General features: G+C 42.8%; 1 protein-coding gene across 7 annotated transcripts in view; it reads right to left on the reverse strand.

Annotated features, from left to right (window-relative positions):
• The window catches only part of ripor2 (RHO family interacting cell polarization regulator 2), a 43,103-nt gene that overhangs the window by 10,034 nt on the left and 10,666 nt on the right, over positions 1-22,403 (reverse strand). For 4 of the 7 annotated variants that reach the window (XM_081702255.1, XM_081702277.1, XM_027006378.3 and 1 more), the window contains exons 2-9: positions 7,363-7,483; positions 6,279-6,440; positions 6,028-6,106; positions 5,746-5,769; positions 5,426-5,479; positions 598-747; positions 326-389; positions 206-249 (exon numbers count right to left, since the gene is read on the reverse strand). In XM_081702255.1, the coding sequence (XP_081558381.1) occupies positions 206-249; positions 326-389; positions 598-747; positions 5,426-5,479; positions 5,746-5,769; positions 6,028-6,106; positions 6,279-6,440; positions 7,363-7,483 (698 nt within the window). Of the gene's footprint in view, positions 1-205; positions 250-325; positions 390-597; positions 748-3,905; positions 4,002-5,425; positions 5,480-5,745; positions 5,770-6,027; positions 6,107-6,278; positions 6,441-7,362; positions 7,484-9,765; positions 9,865-10,474; positions 10,630-17,320; positions 18,352-22,403 lie in introns of those variants that run through there. The other 3 variants (XM_027006380.3, XM_027006379.3, XM_081702286.1) reach the window with 3 other exon arrangements.

Below are 22,403 nucleotides of genomic sequence, written 5' to 3' on the forward strand. Positions count from 1 at the left end.
TAAAAGCTGTTTGTTTGGGCTGGGAGGAGTACAGACCTGAGAGGGTTGCTAGGAGAACAGCCATTATGGATGTGCTTGATGTACTTAGCAGATTCACAGACATTACACAAATACCACTCATAGTAAATTACAGATGAGCAAGATGCATTTATATGGCAGCTTGTTTAGGATTTAATACTAAAGTTGTGTTCAAGTAACGACTCACCTCATACTGGTCACCTGGACAAAGCCTCGCAAAGCCAGCTAACCCTGAGACAGACAGAATACATGTAAAGCAGGGGCTCATACCTCCCATACCTCCCATACAAAAACAACATAACTTTACCTTTCATTTTGATGTGGAATTCCCCAAGCAGGTTCTCCACCTCCCCTTCAAAAGTGCTCATATTCTACAGGGAAAAACAACGACAGACTAGCTCTAGCCATGGCGACCCAAGCTGCTTGACAAACACTGAATTTAACTGGCGAAAATTACACAAATTATACGTAACCAATTAACCCAATGGAACTGGCAAGCTTTCAGATGGGTGTAGAATAAGCAGACAGCAGGAAAGAAGGACAGGAAGAAATAGGCAGCGAGAGTAAGAGAGATGTTACTTCTGTATATTCCTTGTAGCGGCGGTTGACCTCAGCCAGGCTCTCTCGTGTGCCTTTGGTAGATGGGGAGGCAGTGAAGGCTTGCTTCATCTTACTGGCTCCTTCACGCAGTCGCCTCTGAATACAGAAACCCTCATACAACTCATCCACCTGCAGCATCAGAAACACACAGGAGTCTTTAGTATACACCCATATGCACGCATGCACGCTCATAGGAAAACACAAAGAATTCTTCCCCAGGAAGGATTGCATAAACCTTAACTGATGCTACAGATGGCATCATTTAAAACAAAATATTGTGTCATACTGTTTTAACAACACCTTAATATTTAGACAATGAGACGGACAGACCATAATACATGACAAAATGAGAGCAACAGCTATTTTTGTATATTCAATACACCAAATTTCAGCTGTTCAATTAATACTAATGTCACAAGGCTAGAGAGAAAGAAAGAGAGAAAGAAAGAGAGAAAGAGAGAAAGAGAGAAAGAAGGAAAGAAGGAAAGAAGGAAAGAAAGAAAGAAAGAAAGAAAGAAAGAAAGAAAGAAAGAAAGAAAGAAAGAAAGAAAGAAAGAAGTGGTGGAGGATAAATGAACCAAGTGTGAAACAAGTATCTAAGATCACAGAAATAGGTGTGAGAAGAAGCTAAAGCATGTAGCAGAGAGAGCAGGTCAAAACAGCTCCTCTAGTGGCCAGAGACAGACGAACAGGGTTGTCAAAGAAGCATTTAGTGTTCAGTACTCCCACACACTGCAGAGTCAGTCAGTCAGTTATTGTGTGTCAGGTACAGAACCACGATAATGTGCTCATGTGAGCCTTAGCTCTCCGTACCAAAGAGCAGCAGGTAGACAAAGCAAATGAACAAATGTAACCATGTTTTTTTATAGATTTATTATAAATCTTACACAAACTCAGTATGAAAGGGAAATTTTAAAAGATTAAATAATGACACTTCCATTTCTTGTTCAGAACAACGAAAACAAAGAAAACAGCACAATTTAAGCCCATGGCAGTATACTAATCCAGTCACATGCTTGGAGATCTACAATACTAGTTTGGTTTTAACTTGACACTAAACCATGCCTGTAGGAGCTTCTGAGTCTCAGGCTTTGATGAGGGTGAGAATAAAGTACTGCAGAAGGGATAAAAGTTTAAAGGAACAAGCTTGTCCAGACGAAATGTGTGTGGGTGCATCAACACTCTGTGCGCATGCACACGGTGTATGTGTATTCATGGAGTTTGGAGAAAATGGGGGATTGTCTAGTGGTGGCCTCATCTGTTTATTAAACTTGGAAACTGGGAAAAAGACCCACCCAATCCACCCACACTCCCACTGCAGCCATTCTTGCTGTGGTATGAATGTGCTGGGCCTGGCTTCATAAAACCCCTTTCTCCCTTGTGTTGTTTGTTAAAGCTGTGTGTTGATGCAGGCCAAATACACCAAGCATTAAAACACAGGGTTTTATTATCCATCAAGCCCAGTTTCTCCTGTCTGACACACTAGCAGTGAGAAGTTCAGCCTCTTTAAGAATACAGTGCATTTTTCACCATAAACCTCATCAGCAGTTTTATGTCATGAATGACATGTATGACAATGCTAATTCAAAACAGCCATCATGTCCCACAACAAGTGTCATCATGCCTCATGTCACTGGATCCCCACACGCACCAAAAACAACTGAGGAATGGGGTGTGGCCACTGGCAGGGCTGGCCATTGAATGGTGGCATTAAAGGCAAGTGAGCTCAGCTGTTAGTGCCACTCTATTAGCCTCTATTTTCACTAGCTTGTCTGCATTCTGTAGACCTGTGAGATACACACAGATGAACACTGATGCACAAACACAGCAGCACAAAAGTCATACAAATGCTCTGCACTGTTGTTCCGTTTCATCTGCTGACACCATTCCAGCATTTCATCTCTGTGATCATGTCTTTATCTTCTCCGTTGTGCCTGGAGCTCTGAGATCATACCAGTGCTGAGAGCTGCAGGAACATATGCACAAGAGGACAGCAATAGTGAGATGAATCACGACTGGATGGGCAGGCTCAGTCGCTCTCCCTCAGTCTGCATGCATGTTTATAGAGGCAGGCTGATGCCTGATGATGGGGAGAGTACTGCAGGTTGATGAAGTTTGGTGCCTATCTACATCTCTTCACAGCCAGCTTCAGAGTCTTAAGGGTGTGGTGTATGAGCATGTGATACACACACACACAAAATCATAATAATAAGTACTACCAAACTGTCAGCCACTGCCTTGGTCCCATGCTGTGCACCCATGTACAAAGTAGATGTCTGAGTCTCAAGGGAGTGTGTGTGTGTGTGTGTGTGTGTGTGTGTGTGTGTGTGTGTGTGTGTGTGTGTGTGTGTGTGTGTGTGTGTGTGTTCGTTGGTGTCACTTTGTGACAAAACAGCAAAAGTGTACATGCACATCTTATTAAAAATAATTTAAAAAATTGAATAAAAGAGAACATAAGAATAAAGAATAATAATTCAGGGATATTTATCAACTGTGCTTACAGGATTTAGACCAAAGAGAAGTGGCCAAATGAAGGATGTAGCGCTCATCACCTCATCTTATGCTGATCTTATCATGAACATTTAGGTAAACTGTATTTGTGAGATTTAAAGGTACAGTATATCTGGAGATACAGTATTTACACAACGAACAGGGCCAGCTGAGCATCAGGGCACTGCACTGACCTTGATGAGATCTCATATCTCACCTCTTGTAAGTCCCTTGCTAACTGCAGGGTTACCAATGGTTTATCACCTGTTTCTTCCTGTGATATTATGCACTCTTGACACACTGCACTCTGGCTAAGTTAAGAAAGAGGGTTGGCTATTTTTAGTTTGTTTGGTATTTTACATCATGTTGTTGATTATGGATAAAGAAAAAGAAATGCTCCTCCCCTTCACCTTCATCTGTTCTACCTTTTTTTTGCACAACCTACTTAATCACACACCTGGCACATGACTTCCTGTTTGACCTGCCCTTTTTCCTGTTAATGGGGGGAGGGACCTGTGGTTGCCGTAGGCATAACGGTAACACAAAACCTTACAATTGCATTAATTATGCTCACATTCAGTAAGTGCGTCACATGCTTGTGAACAGATGCCCAGGTTCTGACTATGCCCCAAGCACACGCCTTTCAGGCTCTATTCACACGCTGTTCACATGCTGTAAGAGGTGCCCTGCTGCACACTTCCAGATAAGGCCATGCTTTCAGGCCACATACTCCACAAAGCTGCAGCCATGCAATGGTAAAAGGCATCCAAATGGCCTGGCAGTGCACTGGCACTCACACTTCAGCCCGAGCTGCTGTCGAGCCTGGTCTGCTCCCACACTGATCGGCCTGGTCTGCTCCAACACTCATCAGCTGAGTGTAGCCTGTAGATGAGGTGTTCTGCAGGGGTGGCAGTGATAGGCATCGTCTATACACCCACATTATTCTGCCTTCCAGCACACACAGACTCTCTCCTTTATATTTTAAACAAAGCAGGATTTTATATTTAATTAACCATTCTGATACATTTTCCCCAGTTTTTTTTCTTGGCAGCTGTAGGATTAACAATAACCAAATCCAACAGAAGAAAGGCAGGAGGAAAGGCCCTACTCTCCACACATGCTCCCATCAGAACTGGACACATGGGACACATCATACGACTCTCCCACGTGGCTGCATGCATGTACACAACATGTGCTTTTATATACACATTAATATGGCAGGTTCAAGTCGTCAGAGGTCTGCCAAATCAGCACTCAGGAGGAAGGCTTTGACCTAAATTCATAGCTAAATCACAAACACCACAAACCACACTTTGAACAGCATGACAACAAATCAACCTCATAAACCATCATAAAGGAGCTACACAATGTTCTAAGTAATTTCCAGTACTGTGAACAAACTGCAATCAACAATTCAATTATTGCTTACAGAGAGCTTGGAAAACCACCAGTTTTCTAGAAGTTAGACATGAACTGAAGTACATATGGTTAATTTCAAGATAGGATTTTATCCAAAATGGCCTCAAAGCTTCCATCTTTGGGTTGCTATGACTACCTCTAGAGGAGATATGCTTTTGGGTTGGCAATCAGCACTTTGCTGGATAGCAGCTGCCCACCTGGGCCACAGTGGGTCTTTGCAGAGAACCAGACCTGGCTACTGTGGAAATGAGTCACACCAATTACTACAAACAACCACGCAGCAGTGCCCATAGTCCCCATCCCATCTCACTATTCACGCCACCTACTTTGGTGTCAAAGGGTTCGAAGCAGATGACTCCTTCACTTCCGATTGCCACAGCTGTAAAAGCTACCTGGAGTGAGGGCAGTGGAATGCCCATCTGAGTGTGGAAGACAAGGCTGGGTCCTTGGGCTTGTGAAAGAGATCTGCAGCAGTGCAGCTGTCAGAGCGTGGGGTGAGTTCACCTAATCAGCAGCTGTGTGGATGGAGCCATGTTTGAGTGAAGCACACATGGCCACAAAAGAAAGTAGGTGGAGAAGAAGAATGTCAAACAGAAGGAGAAAGGGGGAAAGGGGCTAAAAGCTCTTCACTAGTGCTGGAAACATGAGCCAGAGGCTCATCTTAAAATGGCCAATTAGGAGTGTGAATCATCAATTAAACAGCCATTTGCCCTCAGTCCTGATTCAGTGGTCAGTGTTGAGTTTGATTTGATTAGGTACACCTAGATTCAGCACAGGCCCAACTTGAGAGTGAATCTTTGAAATGCTGCTATTACAGCATTGGTGCAGCTGATCTGGACATTTGAGAGTACACGAGGACAGCGGAGGAGGCTGAGATACTAATCACATCACTGCATACCTTACTTATGTGAAACTCCAGGCGTCGCATGTATCTCTCGATGGCCTTTATTTGCTGCAGAAGAAAGAAACAAAAAAAAGCACACCCCCAGGGGATAAATGTGAGTTCACACTCAAAGCTCTCCATCAAGGCAAACACCTGCAATAATGGAATGAGTCACAATAACAGGTTCCGCTTACTGGAGCATAGCATGGCAGCTCTGTAAAGCTGCTTATTCTGTACCTTTTAACTTTTTTATTTTTGTGTACCATTACGGCTTCACATGCAGCATACTGAGAAAGGTTGTGTGGACTGTTGTTGGTTGAGCTCCGCTTACTCACCTTGTCAAGGTCATACAAGACTCCCTGAAGAACAGACACAACACACACATAATAATATCAGTGCACTGCAACCTCTCCAAAGCAGGTGTCACATTTACACAACACTGTGACCTCCCCCTAGTAATTAGACAATCACTTTAATAATTGGACAATTAGTCTTAATATATGGCATTATCTCCACAGTATTGCAATGGTTTCAAGATATAAAAAGATATACAGCAGTTCTTGAAAGACATCAGCATTAATCTAGAGAGAGATGGGAGTGGTCATGCCCTGCCTTACCAGTCTGGAGTTCCTTTTCATGTCCTTCATGAGAGAAGTGAGTTTGTCCAGCTCCAGCTGGTGAACTTCCAGATACTCACTGATCCAGAAAGAGCAGAGAGCAAGCCAGCGAGAAAGAGAGAGAGTTCAATGGGCTGTAGAGATGTCAAACAATAAGGCACTCTATGATGTGATATCTGAGACAATGAATACAGAGTAGGGCATGGCTTGATTTGATCATTACTGAAGTCGTGATGGTCGGGGACACTCACTCAAGGCCCTGTTTCAGGGCTCTATACACCTCCTCCACCCTCCTGGGCTGCGGTTCATGGCAGCTGCTGCTACTGCTGGCCTTGTGGCCAGACAGATGGGCTTTCTTGGGTTTGGATGTCAGCTTTTTCTGAACTACCGTGTTCCCCATAAAGGAGTTACACCTGGAAATGCACATGAGCATGCATACACCATCAGAAATGACACGTCAGGTATTTCAGAAAACACAGGGCTAGCACTGGGTTCAGGACCAAATGAGTCACTCTATAATATGTACCTTATTTTGCAACGCTCCGCATTTTCTAACTAACTGTGTATGCAGGAACCTTTTAATCATACCATTTTACTCAATGAAGGAGAAGGGCTTACAGGCTACATGTGCACTTCAGGCCTCTGGTTCTATTGGAAGTCAGAGGATAATGCAGCAGACTGCCTGCTTCTATGACAGTCACTCACCACCTAACAAAACAACTGCATTCCTGAGACATAAGGCTATCAAGGCAGTCAGTTTCAGGGTCTTGACTTGTTTCAGCGCATCACACACACGCGCACACACACACGCACACACACACACGCACACACACACACACACACGCACACACACACACACAATCTAGGACAGCATAGTGAGCGAGCACAAGCACATGCTGTCGCCTAGGGGTCTCACACGTGCACACACGCATAGATAAGTAAGTATGCGCAACACGTGCACACACTCGTTCATACACGTACATAAACACACAGAAGTTGTCGCTACATTTACAGCCAGCCTCTCCATTTTTTACTAGGTTTATACTTAGGAATTACAACCTACATTACTTAATCTCCTCATGCTAGACACAAATCACACAAGCAGAAGAAACATCATAATCACTGGTTAAAACAAATAAATAAATTTGCAAAACCTTTCTTCCTGTCCATTTACTCTAGAACATACTGTAAGAGAGACATTTCTGCATTTCATGCACAGTCAAAAACACTGACTGTCAACACACAGATCCCAAATACCTTGGGGAAGCATTTGCTGATGTAAGGGTGATGTATGCAAAGGTTACTTCTTGTGCCAGACAGGGAATGTGCCCTTACCGTGAGCGCTTTTCCTGCAAGGTGCTGAAGCCAGCAAACGACTGGCTACGGATGATTCCATTGGGCCCTCCAGGAGAGTGAGTGCCAGCCGCCATGATCTCTGGGAAGCGGGAGGACACTCCTGAAGGCAAGCAGAGAAGATATTTGGTAAGAAAGAAGTCACAGGTATAGGTATGCAGAGGTTAAGCAGTATATGGTATTGAGGATACAAAATGCAATATGATATGATATTTTAGTCCTTAATGTTGATAGTGTATTATAACAGAATGTCCATAATTTTTCTGACTGAAATAAATGAATGTTCATGAAATGACTCGTGTCAATCAATTAGATGAAAGACTTAAAAATAGATTCTAGTCATTATTAAGGCTCAGTTTTAATGTCTTATCTAGCCAGTCTCTGTAGTCACTTAATGTGTTGTAAAATCCCATTTACAAGGATGAAAAGCAAGAGATGAGTCATTTAATCTCTTGTGCAAACAGGATCTGAAAATAGCACTGAAGGAAAAGTGGGCCCCATATGGTTTGCCTTGCAAGGTTTCTATGAAAGGCTTAAAGCCACCTTAGTCCGTTTCAGCTAAAGTGGCAAAAAGAAAGCAAACAGAGATGGCACTCCTAAGAAAACATTAAAATCACATTTAGGTGACAAATCCGTTCTGGTGGCTGATCTCAGGCCTGTTACCTCATCCATTGCATCACTGCAAGGTACAATGATGACAGCAATGGCAAGACTCCGACTGGGGGACAATGAGGGTGAAGGCTCAGAGGTGTGAGCAGGAAAGTGCTCACACTCGTGTAATGTCATGCTCACTCCCTATGACATTACACCAGCAGGGGCAGCAGCACCCTGACCCTGATCACTGACTAGGCTAAGATATAGACCAGAGTCCAAAGTGGGTTACACTGTTTCTGAATGCAAAAACGCATGCAAAACCATCCAATATGGCTCTTTTTCATCCCTGCAGTTCTCGTAGCTCTGGTCACCTATTACCTAAAGATTCAAAGTATGAAGGAAAAGAGAACAATCTATATACATCCAAGGTCTTGTCTGCTAGAAGACCCTTAAACTACAATTCCCATTTCTGTAACTCTCTTACTCCCTTTGTGTGGAGATGTGGCACACACAGGCACGGTTAGCCACAGCCTGTGTGCTGGCCAACCTGCCGAGAAATGACGTGAAGGGTAACCATATACCTGACCTAAGTGTCTTCTCAGAGAACAGTTCCATGGATAAGGCTCTGCTCAGAAAGAGCCACAAAAACCCTGCTCAGAAAGACAGGACCTTGTTTTGCAGAAGCAAAGGAGTCTTAGAACACAAACCATACTATTTATAGAGACTTCAGCATAGGCTGTTTGGAATTTGACACATGGATTAATGTTTAGGACAGCATTTCAGTAATTGGTTAAAACATCAGGGCTTTGCTTCTCAAATAAGGAAAATTAGTGGTGCTGGATGAAAAACAAATAAATACTGCAGAAGACAACTACTGTAGCACAGGACAGAGACATCAACCGCCTGTCTTCTGAAATAACTACTTAACCTGTTAAACTGTAAAAGACATATTTTAGGGTATCAGAATGGGACATGTGATTAACACTGTATTATGAAAATCACAATCTAGTTCCACAGTATTATGATTGATCAAAATAGAAAACTATTATGGAGTTTGCTAATATGCCAATTATTGAAAATCAGGCCTTACAAAGACAAAGATTTGGAAAGTTAGTATACATTATAAAAGCACCCTGACTGGAAGCCCCACTTCAAATGATCTTATTTTATACTTCTTACTACTTCCAGTTATTTTGCATAAGACATGTGTTATTTAAGGTAAAAATACAACCAAGACCACAAACGATTACATAAATCAAAACGTTATGAATTGAAAATCAACCATCACATACTAAATGGTTGTGAGGTTCAGCTAAAGTGACACATTTGCATGATCATCCCTCACCAAGTCATTCTTTCAGAAACAATACAAATACTTTAACATGCTGGAGTCCACACTAAATGTCCCATTTTCCTCACCCTGTGTCTTGACAAGACACAGTCACATCCGCTTGGATGACTTCAGAACAGAGGTACCACTCACTCCTTCGAGGACTGTCTGGGCTCACAATCAGGTGCCACAGCCCAACCATGCAGGGACACCTCATCCCCTGCACCCGGACACAGCTCTCATCAGAACTCGCACTGCAGCCAGACTGGCAGAGCTCTGAAACCCTCTGAGAAAGAGCACTGAAGCAGAAGGAGAATATGTCTTTGCCAGCAGAGAGAGGGATTGGCTCAGGTGTTACTGCCAGCCAGCTACACGTGCATTAAGCATGTCAAGGGCATGAAGGAACAGGCTTGGAGTGGGGATGGACACGAAGTGTGTGTTCATGCACGTGTAAGGATTACCCTCTCAAATCCAGGGTAGCATCAGACCTCATGGGAAGCCCAATCCCTGCAGTCTGTTTAGCTTTCAGCCCACAGCACCAGGGTACAAGAGTGCAGACGCTACACAAAGCAGAGTCTGTTATTAAGAAACTTTTATTTACAAAAAGAATGCTCACAGTTTCCCTTAACCACATATTTAAACAAAGCTCATACAAGAGTCTCATTTTATTTTACACAAAAGAGTAGAGTCACAATTTGCATGAAAATGAATCTTTTTTTCTTTTCCAATTTTGCCTTACTATTGTAGTGTCCAATGCAGCATATTAAGCAACAGTGCAGTTCAGCTGATGATCAAGTCATCAAAAAGGGAGAGTAGCAGAGATAAATTACAGACAAAACTAAAGAGGAACTCAACACATCCTCTTCTGCCTGACATTGACTAGTAGAATTTAAGGAAGTTTATCTTATTCTATACAACAATATGCAGATTAACTTCTCTCAATTAACATTAGCACCTCAATGCCCCCCCCCCCCCACCCCAAAGAAAAATGGATATGGATATGCTTCAATGGGTATGTGTGAATAACAACCATCTTAGCTCACAAAGTGTTAATGTCAGTTTACATTCTTGCATAAACTTCAATCCCCATAGCAACAGCACACAATATGCAGTATGTCAAGTGAAACACTGCCACCGTGCGCAGAGTCGAGTGCCTCCACCTCCACTCACCTGTGACGCTCCTGTTGTCGTAGGCTGGCTCTGCTGGGCGATGGCCTAGGTAGGGGGGCCCTTTAGCGGTGGGCCTCTCAGGCCAGCCTTTGTGCTTCCCTGATCCCCGCTGTAACCACAGTGGCCTGCACACTGTCACCCAACTGGCCTGCATGCTGATTCAAGACAGTGACTCAGGAGGAACCGGTGCACCAGTGCCCAGGCCATCCCATTTTAATTAAGGGTAATGGAACAAGCTACACTGATGGGGGCTGGGGAGAGGGGGTTGTGGTTCTCATTTGCAGGTACTGAGTTAGGGGCATGCTGACCAGCCCTATATCCTCCCACCCTTGCCAGAATAGGGAAGAGGAAAAGAGGAAAGCTTCAAATCAGTACTGGCACAGTGAACAAGTAGAGCCAAAACTGACACAATCAGGCTGACATCCAACAGCTAACAGCACCAAGGTATCATTTTTACCCTTAAAACGGCCTTTATATGAGAGTGCAAGATATAAAAGTCCAGTTAGTTAGTTTTGCCAGAGCTAATTGGCTTTCATTTATATGCTCAGACTAATGCAGATAGCCAATTAGCTCTGTCAAAACTAACCAACACAGACTTTCATTTATATGCTCAGACTAATGCAGATAGAGTCTGTGTTCTCTCTCTCAGATGCATAATCTTGGTATTAGTCTATACGAAGCAATTCTCTTCTGAAGGTTCTTTTTATTAAAGCTTTAAATTTTAATGTACTCTCTGAGGAAGCTGATTGCAGTAAGCTATAATATTTGGAGTACTCACACACAAAAAGTCAAACTGTATCTGTATGCTTAATTTTGCCTTGTTTATTTATTTATTTGTTTGTTTGTTTGTCTGCATGGAAGAAAAACCCTACTCTACTTATTGAAGGAGGCCAATACAGTGCAGATAAACAAAAGAGAGAATCAGGCAGTTAACACTGTGGGTTGCAAAAATAAAAGATCCAAAAGGCCTCACTGGTCAGTACAGTAAGGAGCTTCAGCACACACAGGGTAGCACACCTGATTGTACAAAGTCTCTACCAATGCATCTGGACATGTGATGACTATATTGGAAAAGTATAAAGACAAGTCATACCAGCTAATGTGCACCTGCCAATGTTTATGAGCACCAAGTGTTGCTGTTGCCCTCTAGGCACAGCCTAGAGCTGTCTGTGTCAATAAAAAAAAATATTACCCAAAACCTTGGAATTGACAACATCTAAAATCACAGACTACAGGCCACAAACTATAGGTCAGATGTTACAGTAGCTTACCATCACATATGGAAAACTCACTCACTCAGTTTTGAGATAATGTATATTTTCTGCTTCCCCAACAGCAACATAACTGCACAATATTCAGCAGGAAACAGAACAGGACGACAGGGAGATCTTCATGTTCCTCAAACATCTGCACATGGCCTTTCTGTGAGAGAGGTATGGAAAGTACCAAATGTGTGTGAAGAATAACCACTCAATAACCTGTCACCAGTTCCACATTCTGTGGTGACCTAATGTCAAACACACCGTAGTGGACACTAACACAACTTGGTCCAATAATCAAAACTCCATAGACATACTTTCATTCTGCCCTGACCAGCCCATGAAGCACAACTGTATGAGTTATTTTCTGTGGCCTAGGTTCCCACAATTTCCCTCAGTGTCCATGAAGCTCCATCCATCTATCTATGAAGCAGTTACAGGGTGGTAGGCAGAAAGCAAGTTAAGGTCAGGTGTTCACACAGACAGACCAACGGCTAAAAAGTAACCAACAGAATTCAAATGGCCTGTTTCTGTGAATGTGAGCCAAAAGAGTTTTGCACAGGTAAAGCCTGAGATACTGATCACGTCAAATTTTAATTGTAACCTTCATAACAAACTCAAATCTAGGCATCTTAAAAACATATCAAAATCTAGACACAGGTGGGCACAAGCCAGGCACTCCAAAGTTATCAAAAGGTGAGTGTGAGCATCTGATACGTGTGTTAGAAACAGGAAACAGCATGAGTTAATTGTGACTGGCCCCAGAGAGGGAAGATATTGTATTCTTACATTTGAGTTTTACTGGAGCATGTGAGGGTTGTGTGTGTAGTGCTTAGAATGTCACACTCCTAAATACACTTGGAGAAGCCCGAGCAGGCTGAAGAGGCCAGTGGGCTGAAGGGGGCATAGCTCACTCTGACAGGACCGTTCACTACTAAACTACAACAAAATGCTAACATTTACAGCAGTGCAGTGCTCTAAAATCTAAACCACTCAGTCATGCCCTCAGCTTCTACAAGAGAAAAAGCACATTTAAAAACAAAGAATATAGAACACACACACACACACACACACACCTTGGCACAGAACCAGGGCAGATGGGACAGGATTAATGCAGATGTAGGAGAGAGCTGACCATGAAAACAAGAATCTCCTGTGTCACCTTAAGTACGAGATTGAAGAATAGCGTGGCCATGGGTCCATATGCATCAGAGATGATGGAGAGCGGAAATGGCGGACAATGGAGATGATGTGCATAGTGTGTAACTGCTGCCTGGAGCCTGGGCACCACGTGGAGAAGTATTTATAAACCACTTCAAAATGAGTGGCATGCGTGTGGGGGTTGACATTCCTGTACACATGGGGAACGAGACATGAGGCAGTCGAGCAACAGAATGGATAGCATTGCTGAGGCCATCTGAGCAGGGCCTGGCTGCATGCATCTCTCCACCCACATCACTGACAATAAGCCAAAGTAATCTTCATCTCCTGGAGCTTTGCCTCAAATGTTCTACTCACTTCTCTCAATTTATGGTCATGATTATATAATATTTCTAAAGTTTTAGCTCAGGGTCAGGATCCAGTTCATTTGTTTTCAATACAAGAACTTGCACAGCATTTCTATATTCCAGTGGGCTCACAATGTAAATGATTATCTGTCAAACCACAAAACCTAGTTGGACTTGTTTTGGGCTTGTTTGAATTCAGAGCTGGGCTGATGCTCCCTGCATCACTGACACTGCTCAGCACAGAACCAGGCCACATTCATACATAAGCCCCCCTTGTGGTTCACACTGGATGCTCTGCTTTCTGCTCTGAAGTGCAAGAAATGAACAGTTTTAATTATGCAGTCAGGATCACAGCCTGGCAGGTCAGAGGTAGAGAATGCAGACAGGTAGGGCTCTAGGATAATTCACCTGCTCAGTCACAGTGTGCGTGTGTGTGTGTGTGTGTATGTGTGTGTGATGTGGGGGAGGTTTCACTGGATTCTCTCCTGCTCCACTAAGCCAGCTGGACACAAATGGTGCATCTGTACCTAAATGAGATAAAACCATGCGCATTCAGACACTGCCCCTATGCAGTATGCATGCAGATGAAACTTGGCATACCGTTCAGATTCTCATGTAGCTTTCTTGTTCTCTAAACTTTTGATGTGCAAACATACACAAGTTCAATCACTGATCAATTTAACAAGATCAATCACTGAAATCAAGCAATGTAAAATGAGAATTCTCTTATATTTTTATAAACCAGAACATTTGCGGATGTTTCTCAAATCTACTTGTAAATCTAGTATTGTTGGCAGCATAGACACCACAAGATATGTCCAGACAACCCAGACGCTGCAGCGAGCATCCTTGTGTTCCTCAGATGGCCTCTAGCCAGTAGAGTCTCTTCACCTGTCCCTCTCTGCCTGTCCCTCTCCACCCCCTTGCAGGGACACATGTCATTAAATGCCACCATGGCAATTGTGCCTTAAGAAACAGAGTCCAATTTACAACAGTGAGGCATCTTTGAAAAATGCATTGTAAATATGACAACATTGACAGCAAATATTTCAGAAGTCCTATGAATAAACAGTTCTGATGTACAAATGTTCACCAATGAGGAAGCACTTATGTGAAAAAAATTAAAACAAAAAACATCCTTCTAATCAGCTTATATTTAAGGAATAAGACATTACACAACTTCCTATGGACAGTCCTTGAGCGCATCAGTGCAGGTCAAAGGAATGAGTGCAGCTCAGTGAATTTATGTGCTGGGGACTAGAAGGATGTTCAACCCAATACTGCCTCCACAAGGACTGATTATGAGGGTGAGTAGTGCTGCAGATACAGTGAGAGGGTAAGAGACAAGAGGCCCTCTGACTCACCTCATTCTCATCCCAGCACATCCAGTTGAGTCTGAATGCCTCACACTGCACACGCTCCCTATAATCACCACAGTGACATAATGAAAAAAAGTGACACTGATCTTCAAAGGGAGTGTGTGTGTGTGTGTGAGTGTGAGTGTGAGAGAGAGAGAGAGAGAGAGAAGTGTGAGAGTGAGAGTGTGTAGCTTTCCTGCCCACACAAGCAATACTTACATTGTGTAAACCTATAAAGATGGGGAACTGGTGGAAGCTATGATGAGGACAAAAAGTAAAATGCCATTTCTTTGCATTAGGTGCTAAATCATTAAGGCAACAATTAAGAGCAATATTAAATCTCTGGACATGAGTCTAACGCCAGTCAAAGCTCCGGTCAAAAGGTGCTTTTATAAAGGTTAATAAATTTCACCATATAAAGCACATACATGAAATAGCAACGGTGACCCAAACAACACAATCACAAAGCATAAAAGCAAGATTTACATTCACAGGCAGCTGAAACCACAGATGATTGTCAGTGCTCCATAGGGTCTGATTATAAAGCAACACTATTGCACTCCATTGACCTGCAGATCACAGAGATGATTTAATTTAGCTCTCCAGCTCTGAAGCTGTGCAAACCACTGCACATCTTCCCATTAGGCAGCTGAGGATAAAAAGCCAGACATTTCCTTTCATCCCTCTCTCCTGAGATTCTCCAGAGAATCTCATATATCTCTCTCCTCCCATCCCCCATTTGCCTGCCTCCAGTTCTCCTAAAATACCCCTCCTCAGACCCCAGATCCCAGGCCCTCTGACCAGGATTTGTCCAGACAAGAGCAGCAGAGACACAGAGGCAGCTTGAACACAGATAAGGTAAGGCATAAATCACTCTCCCCCTCACCTTGTTTAAGCCTACGTAGAGAATTCAGTTATACAGAGCAGAACAAAGGAGAAAAGCTTCACCTTGACTGAGTGTGGGTGAGGGTTTGTTTATGTTGTGTATGGACTGGCACACACTCCCTGACTGAGGTTGTTCTTCAGCCCTTACGGGAGAGGGTTACGGGGATGAAGACACTAAGGCCTACGGTGCAAGAACATTGCTGGCCAAATGACTATCAGCTGTGAAAACTCAAGATACACCTTTCAAAAGAAAGATGAGAACACTGAATATTTCCTTAAACCTCAAAACACACAATCTTGTATCTGCCAATAGTTACAGTATGTCAGAGATATAGAGTACACAAGAGAATGCAAGGAGCCTCTACTTTTTGAAAAAAAAACATACAGGGTAGGCGTCATTATCTTAATCACTAAATTTCAGCACACACAAGACAACCTTCATTGCGCACAAAGATAAATTAGCTCATTCACTACTTTACAGGCTGGCTTAAGCCTTACTTGCACCCCACAGAATGATGTCAGTGCTCAGAATGGCTCATTGTACTAAATGTTGTGTTGAACCAAAACAAACAAAACAAGGCCTGACTCAATTCATTCTTGGTCAACGTTTCAGTAGTTATTCATCAGGCTTATTAATCTCGGCATCTTTGTTCAGAAATACCAGAGAACAGCTAAGAAAATGTATTTTAATGCTATTTCTGACATTTGAGAGAGCCAGACAATGTTAACATAAAAAAACAAAAACATATGTGACAGGATGAAATGGATGAATAGGAACAGAGGGAAGAGTATGATACACAAACCAAGAGGTAAAAGAAATGGAGAGACAGCAATGAGAATTTGTTTGTGGCAGCAGCCATGAAGATACCTTTAGGTCTTGGCATCGTCTTAAAGCCCACAGTCGCCTAACTTCTCCTCAAATGCCTTCCAGAGCTAAACCAACCTAAGAACTGGAGCAGATCACTAGCATTTGCCCAAATCAAAGCAAGTCCATTTTCAAGCAGCTATGATGGGTCTGACCAACCCTGAGATACATTTTTCACTTCCAACCTGCTTTTGAACAAACAAACAACAGCAACCACCACCACCACCACGACCACGACCACGATCCAGCAAGCCTATGTAAACAGGTTTTCCCAGCCTAGGTCCTGGACAATCTCTGCCCTGCCACATTGTAGGCTTCTCCTCCACTAAAACAGTGTTTTTAAGAACTCGTAAAAATTGTCAAGTATACTGGGATATGAAAGCTCCAAAATGTATATTGCGAGAGAAATCCTTAACCACGATCGAGAAACTGCTGCATGGTACTGGTCACGGTAGTCACTTTCATCAGTTACAAAAACCATTCGGGAATACGCAGATGCTCTGGTAAATTAACATAAAATGCGAGAGTTTCTCCGTTGATACTGATGAGGGCGTAAGAAAAAGGATCTTCTTATTAAGTAGTCAAACGCTTATGAAGGATTACTACGTGTGGCGAAGTCAATCAACGCTATAAGGAAAAAGTGACGAGATGATCGTATAGCAAGAAATCTATTAGTCGGTGGAATCAATAACTGTATTATTCCAAGCAAAATCATAAAACAAATCGACAGTCGCAGATAAACTGATGAAGGCAGATACTTTCCATTCAGATCTGTCAAAACATGCGCTCAAGAGGAGGTAACATATCGAGCAAATTATGTCAATGGTAACGTTCTGGATATCATCGTTAAATGAAAAACTCCTGGCTACTATCTCGTAATGCTAACAGCAAACTTATACCATACATAGCGCTTTTTTATAGCCACAAACTCTGAACTAGCTTGTTTGTGAGATTTATTAAGGTATACTTACCGCTGCAAAGAGAAAACTTATCAGGTAAATCCCGTTTAATCGAACTGTCTTTGATCCATTCGAACGAAAACGCCAAGGTACGTTCAAAACGTTCACGGAGGCAGAACAGTCTCGTTTCCAAATGATACAAAACGGAACTACAGCATCCGACCAAACATCATGTGTACTCTCGTTTAGAAATTTTGCAACCAACTCCCACCAAGAAAGGCGGGCCAATGGAAAGCCAGAACAGTAATAGTAAGTAGGGCCTTATCCCTCTTGTTCTTATAGGGTTTTCGAGGCAAATTTAAAAATAGACGGGGCATACCTGTGCCTTCTTATAAATATTCACCCTAACTCATGCAAGAATTGCTCCGTACACAAAAAGTTGATCTGCCTTTTGGTGGAGTGTATTTGTCGGATGAAGCTGTGACAGTGTCCCGTGCTCCTTTAGTATTTACGCAGCTGTCATGATGGACATGCAATTGCATGATTTTCCATTCAGCCAGCGGGTGACAAAGGCTATTACAGCTCTGTTGTCTGACGGACATACACCCAAGTGCACTAAAATAACTCGGCGTAACCGAAGGCCACGTTAAATCTACGAAGTGAAAAAGAATGCAGGTTGCTTACCCATTAAGCATTTTAGCACAGGGACAACAATACCAGATGTTTATAGTAATTTCATAAAGCTTACAAAGATGTTGATAAATAGAATTAATTACTGATATAAGTTCTCTCTACCCAACCCCCTGCCTGTTTTTCTCTCAAACACATGCACACAGCATAGTCAAAATCTGGGCTGCAAGTAGTAAAAATCTGCATTGGGAATTGCTGGGTGCTTGGTTCCTCCATAACCCCGTTCCCTCCACCCCACTGACACTAAAGCTCTGGCCTGGTCCTGCAAGTGACCTCACTGTGGTTAAGGCTGAACTGAGTATACACGTATGCCGTCTGATTCGTGTGCAGTATGTCAGTCTGTAAGGCTGAGCGGCTCTATGAAGGAAGCCCTGGGCAATGTAGCAGAGACACCTCCACACGCCTCTACACTCTCAGCTGCTGTAAAGCTTATCCTGTCCTGTAATTACAGCTGTCATCAGCAGCCCCCAATCAGCAGCTATATTTACTGAAGCTCCACACAAGATGTAGTTATGTCTAGAAGAGCCCTGTACAAAGACCAAGCTCCATAGTGAAGCTGCACCATTACATAATTTCTGATTACATGCCTTCCAGGTGCAAAAAATGTTATGTGCTGAATCCAAAACAATAACCATGGAACAATAATGGTGATTGTACAATAATCCTAACACAACGTCTTAATCTTAATTTGATTCCTAATGTGACTTTGACAGATCAGTTGATATTCTCTCTTTACTAGGGTTATGGGGCTTTCTAAGGTCATCGAAAGATCAGTATGGGGATGGTGATAGAAACCTCACCATCTTCTTTGTCTTTCACTTAGGATCCAGTTGAAAGAGTACACACACACACACACACACACACACACACACATATGTACATACACACAAACATGCACACAGTGCTACATGTTGACACGTATGCTCATTCTTGTCCAGCACATTATTAACAAACATTCAATACCCCTGATCTAAAACAGTTTTCTTTGAAGTTCACTCAAAAATACCACAGGTCGTGGAGGTCAGTGGGTGGGGATGACCAAGCACAAATGTGAGAATATCTGTGGGTGTGTGCACATGCAGTGTACATATGTGATTGTATGGGTGTGGAGCGTTTGAAGATGGTAAAGTACTGAACTAAGCAATTTTTAAATATTTTGTAGTTTTAATATTTCTCAAAGAAACTGAAACTGAAGGTTCTAGGATCTGTTAAAGTAAGAAGATGTTAAAGTCAAATTATCCCATCATATAATAAAGTAGTGGAGAAAAATAGAATCATTTTGAAGAACCTTAAACCTTTGAATGGCAATAAATATAATGAAAGGTCTGCAGAAAAAGTAAATCCCATGACATACATTCATCATAACACATCTGCAGCAGTATTAAACTATATGTACCCCACAAGATGTGTATATGTTCTCTGGCAGACACTTAGTCAGTTAGTCAGGTTTGGTTAGATTATAGGCTGTCATGCCCTAAAGCACATCTCCTGTCTTTAGACTTTAGACAGACTCAGCTGCAGGTAGCAGGCCTGACCGCCCACCCCATACAGCTGCCTGTGCACTGCTTACCAAGTGCTTGGTTTGAGTATGTATCTATGCAATTAGCTCCCTGTATGCCTAGGTTCAGTTTAATTGTGTTGCTGATAACAGCAATGCTGAAAGCTGAAGGATAAGAAACTGGTCCTGGGTCAGGGAAAGAGGATTATGTTTTCCATTACCCCACTGACACTGAATTGTCTGGGAGGAAACAGCTCTGGTCATCTGTCATTAGCATGCCTGTTTTTCGCTTGTCAACATTGTTTCTTTTCACCTGCTGAGAAAATAAATGCATCCCTGTGTTTGTGGAAAGTTTAGCTTGTTTGGACTAAAGTAGGCCAGTGGGTATCTCTGTTAAGAGGTGCTGAGACAAAAGTGTCACACACTCTAAGGGCCAGCATCCACTAATGGTGGCCCCCTTGGGTGTGCAGAGAAAGCCACTTCTGCGGCATGTTCCTCACTCCTTCAGTGTACCCCACCTCAGGCAGTGCTCTGTACACATGTCAAGCATGATTCATGTGTACACATCTGAAAAGGAGGTTCCAAAATACAAACCCAAATGCTTATCATCTCCATGTCTGTAATGCCTGAACAAACACAGAAGAGCTTGTCTTTTGTCTTTGTTCTGAGACATCAACCTACTGATTCAGGTAACAAAAAATGTTTACTCAGAAAGCCAGGAGGAGCCAGCTTTATGCAAGGCTTTAGCTTATGGCAGCACAACTTATGAGTACTTTTCAGCACAGTGGTAACCACTATAAAATCATTAGTGCTCAAACAAACACTGCCTGGAATAGTGAATTAAGTGGATGCAGTGGATTATCTATCCTAATTTTCCTGGTGAAATTGCCATTGTATGCCAGCTCTCAAAGTGACAAAGTCTAAGGGTGCCAGGTGCCAGTTGTACTGAACCACAGGGCTGTAATTGTCTGGCTGTGCTGTCCGAGGCAAGGGCAGTGCAGTTATTCATCTCAGGCCGCAGACACACCACACAATGCAGTGAGTGCCCTATTGTACAGCAGCAGTGGTGAATGAGTCCATCTCAGCTCAGAGGCAGCACTGCTCTGCAGAGGAGCAGTCAGAGCAGGTCTCACTCTCCATACAGTCCCTCTGTAGCATCTCCACTACTGAAGGCCATGCTACTAAAGCTCCTCTTCCATCCACTCGAAGGCATAAGTCACAAAACACTAGATCAGGCAGCTCTGTTGTGAAACTGGATGCCTCCTCAGAAAGCTCCATGGGACCCCTGAGAGGATCCAGTTCTCCCCTCTCCCCCAACAAGAGAAGGATTGAGATGAGGTTCAGCAGGACAAATGGGTTTGTGAAACCTGACACTTCTTTTCTCTGTGCTTCCTTGCAGTGTGGGCTTCGTACACCGCACAGAGCCACTATGAGCCTGGTCACGGCTGAACTGGGGAGTCAGTGTGAAGTCTGTCCCATGTTTGGTTCAGGCACCACATCCATACTGACATCTGAAGAGCACAACTGCAGTGCAGCTGCAGGTTTGACTTATAGAAAGTCATCAAATGATGCTGTGACAGTCAGTGTCTAGGCTTCCTCTGAACAGAACAGGTGAGGGAGTTCATAGGGAAATCCAAACACTGCTATTTATGTGATGACAAACATTTGTGTCACTAATTTCAACAGTGAGATGATAAACAACTTATTTCCCAGATGCTTTAGGCAATTCTCATTTCTACAACACATCACAGTTTGCAAATACTTGGAAATCTAGCAGTGCAAGAGGTGGATAGGTGTGAGGTAACAACATTCATGCGGGAGCTTGTAGCTGTGTAACAAACGACATTTGAAACTTTAGATTCACAGTCTTGTACAACCTTAGGGCATGACACTGCTGCACAATATGGCACAGCTTCATGGAATATGAGCTAACAAAAGACATGCACTTATGTATAAATTCAGAATTCAGTAAGTTTCACAAAGTTTCAATTAAGTTTCACTTTTCTCTTAATTTGGCTCCTTGGTTCTACACAACCCACTGTCGCTCCCTTCTCTTGATAGGATCAGCAGAGTAACCAAGGCCCACCTTCCCAAAAGCCCTGGGACATGATCTCCTCTGGACCAGAGAACAAGCTTCTCTCTTTCCTCCATGAACCTCAGGCAGCCTCATGCAAGTGGCCCTCTGAATAACTCATGAAGTGCCTACAAAAAGGAGTCAAAGCACTCTATTGTGTGTATTTTTGTCACAACAAAGCTGCCATTCCTCCACACTGTTTTTTTTTTCTTGGCAAGAATGAATTAGGTTAATGAAAAAAGTTTTGAAGGCTAAACTCTTAAAGAAGCCTGCAAGGAGAGTATGCTAAGTTCAGTGAGGTTGAACAGGCTTGACTGGCTGACAGACAGCTGTTTAACTGCAAAGCAGTGAAGAAATCTCAGAAGTCAGTTCCTGAGGTTAAAGCACAGTGAGAGTGAACCCCAGAGGATAGCGAACCCAGGAGGAGAGGGCACTGGAGGAGAGACCCCGGAGGAGAGACCCCATAGGAGAGGCCCCAGAAGAAGTCTTAGGTCTGACTCTGAAATCTACAGCAGTGTTGTTATAGCAACTTGTAATCACTAATAACACTGTGAAGTGGAAAAGATGTATTCAAATTTCTGGGGTGAAGTTCCCAACACACTCTCACTGCTCAACAATGTATATAATATTTATAGTATTAGTTATAGTAGATACAATATTAGAACAAGCACTAGTTCTATATTCCATGTTATATATAATTATTTTCCAGTTGACTGCATATATAAATAAATAGATGGTTGACCCATTGAGTTTTAGTGAATGGTGAAAATATTAGAAGATAACTGTGGACATACAGTTTTTATGAAACAATAATTTTTAAAAGTTTAAAATATTTACTAAAGTGTCAATAGAGGGATTTTGCCACCTATTCATTTCTTTATCAGTAATCCCAA

This window comes from Electrophorus electricus, chromosome 2 (assembly GCF_041902795.1).
Source record: "Electrophorus electricus isolate QZ-2024a chromosome 2, ASM4190279v1, whole genome shotgun sequence".
NCBI lineage: Eukaryota > Metazoa > Chordata > Actinopteri > Gymnotiformes > Gymnotidae > Electrophorus > Electrophorus electricus.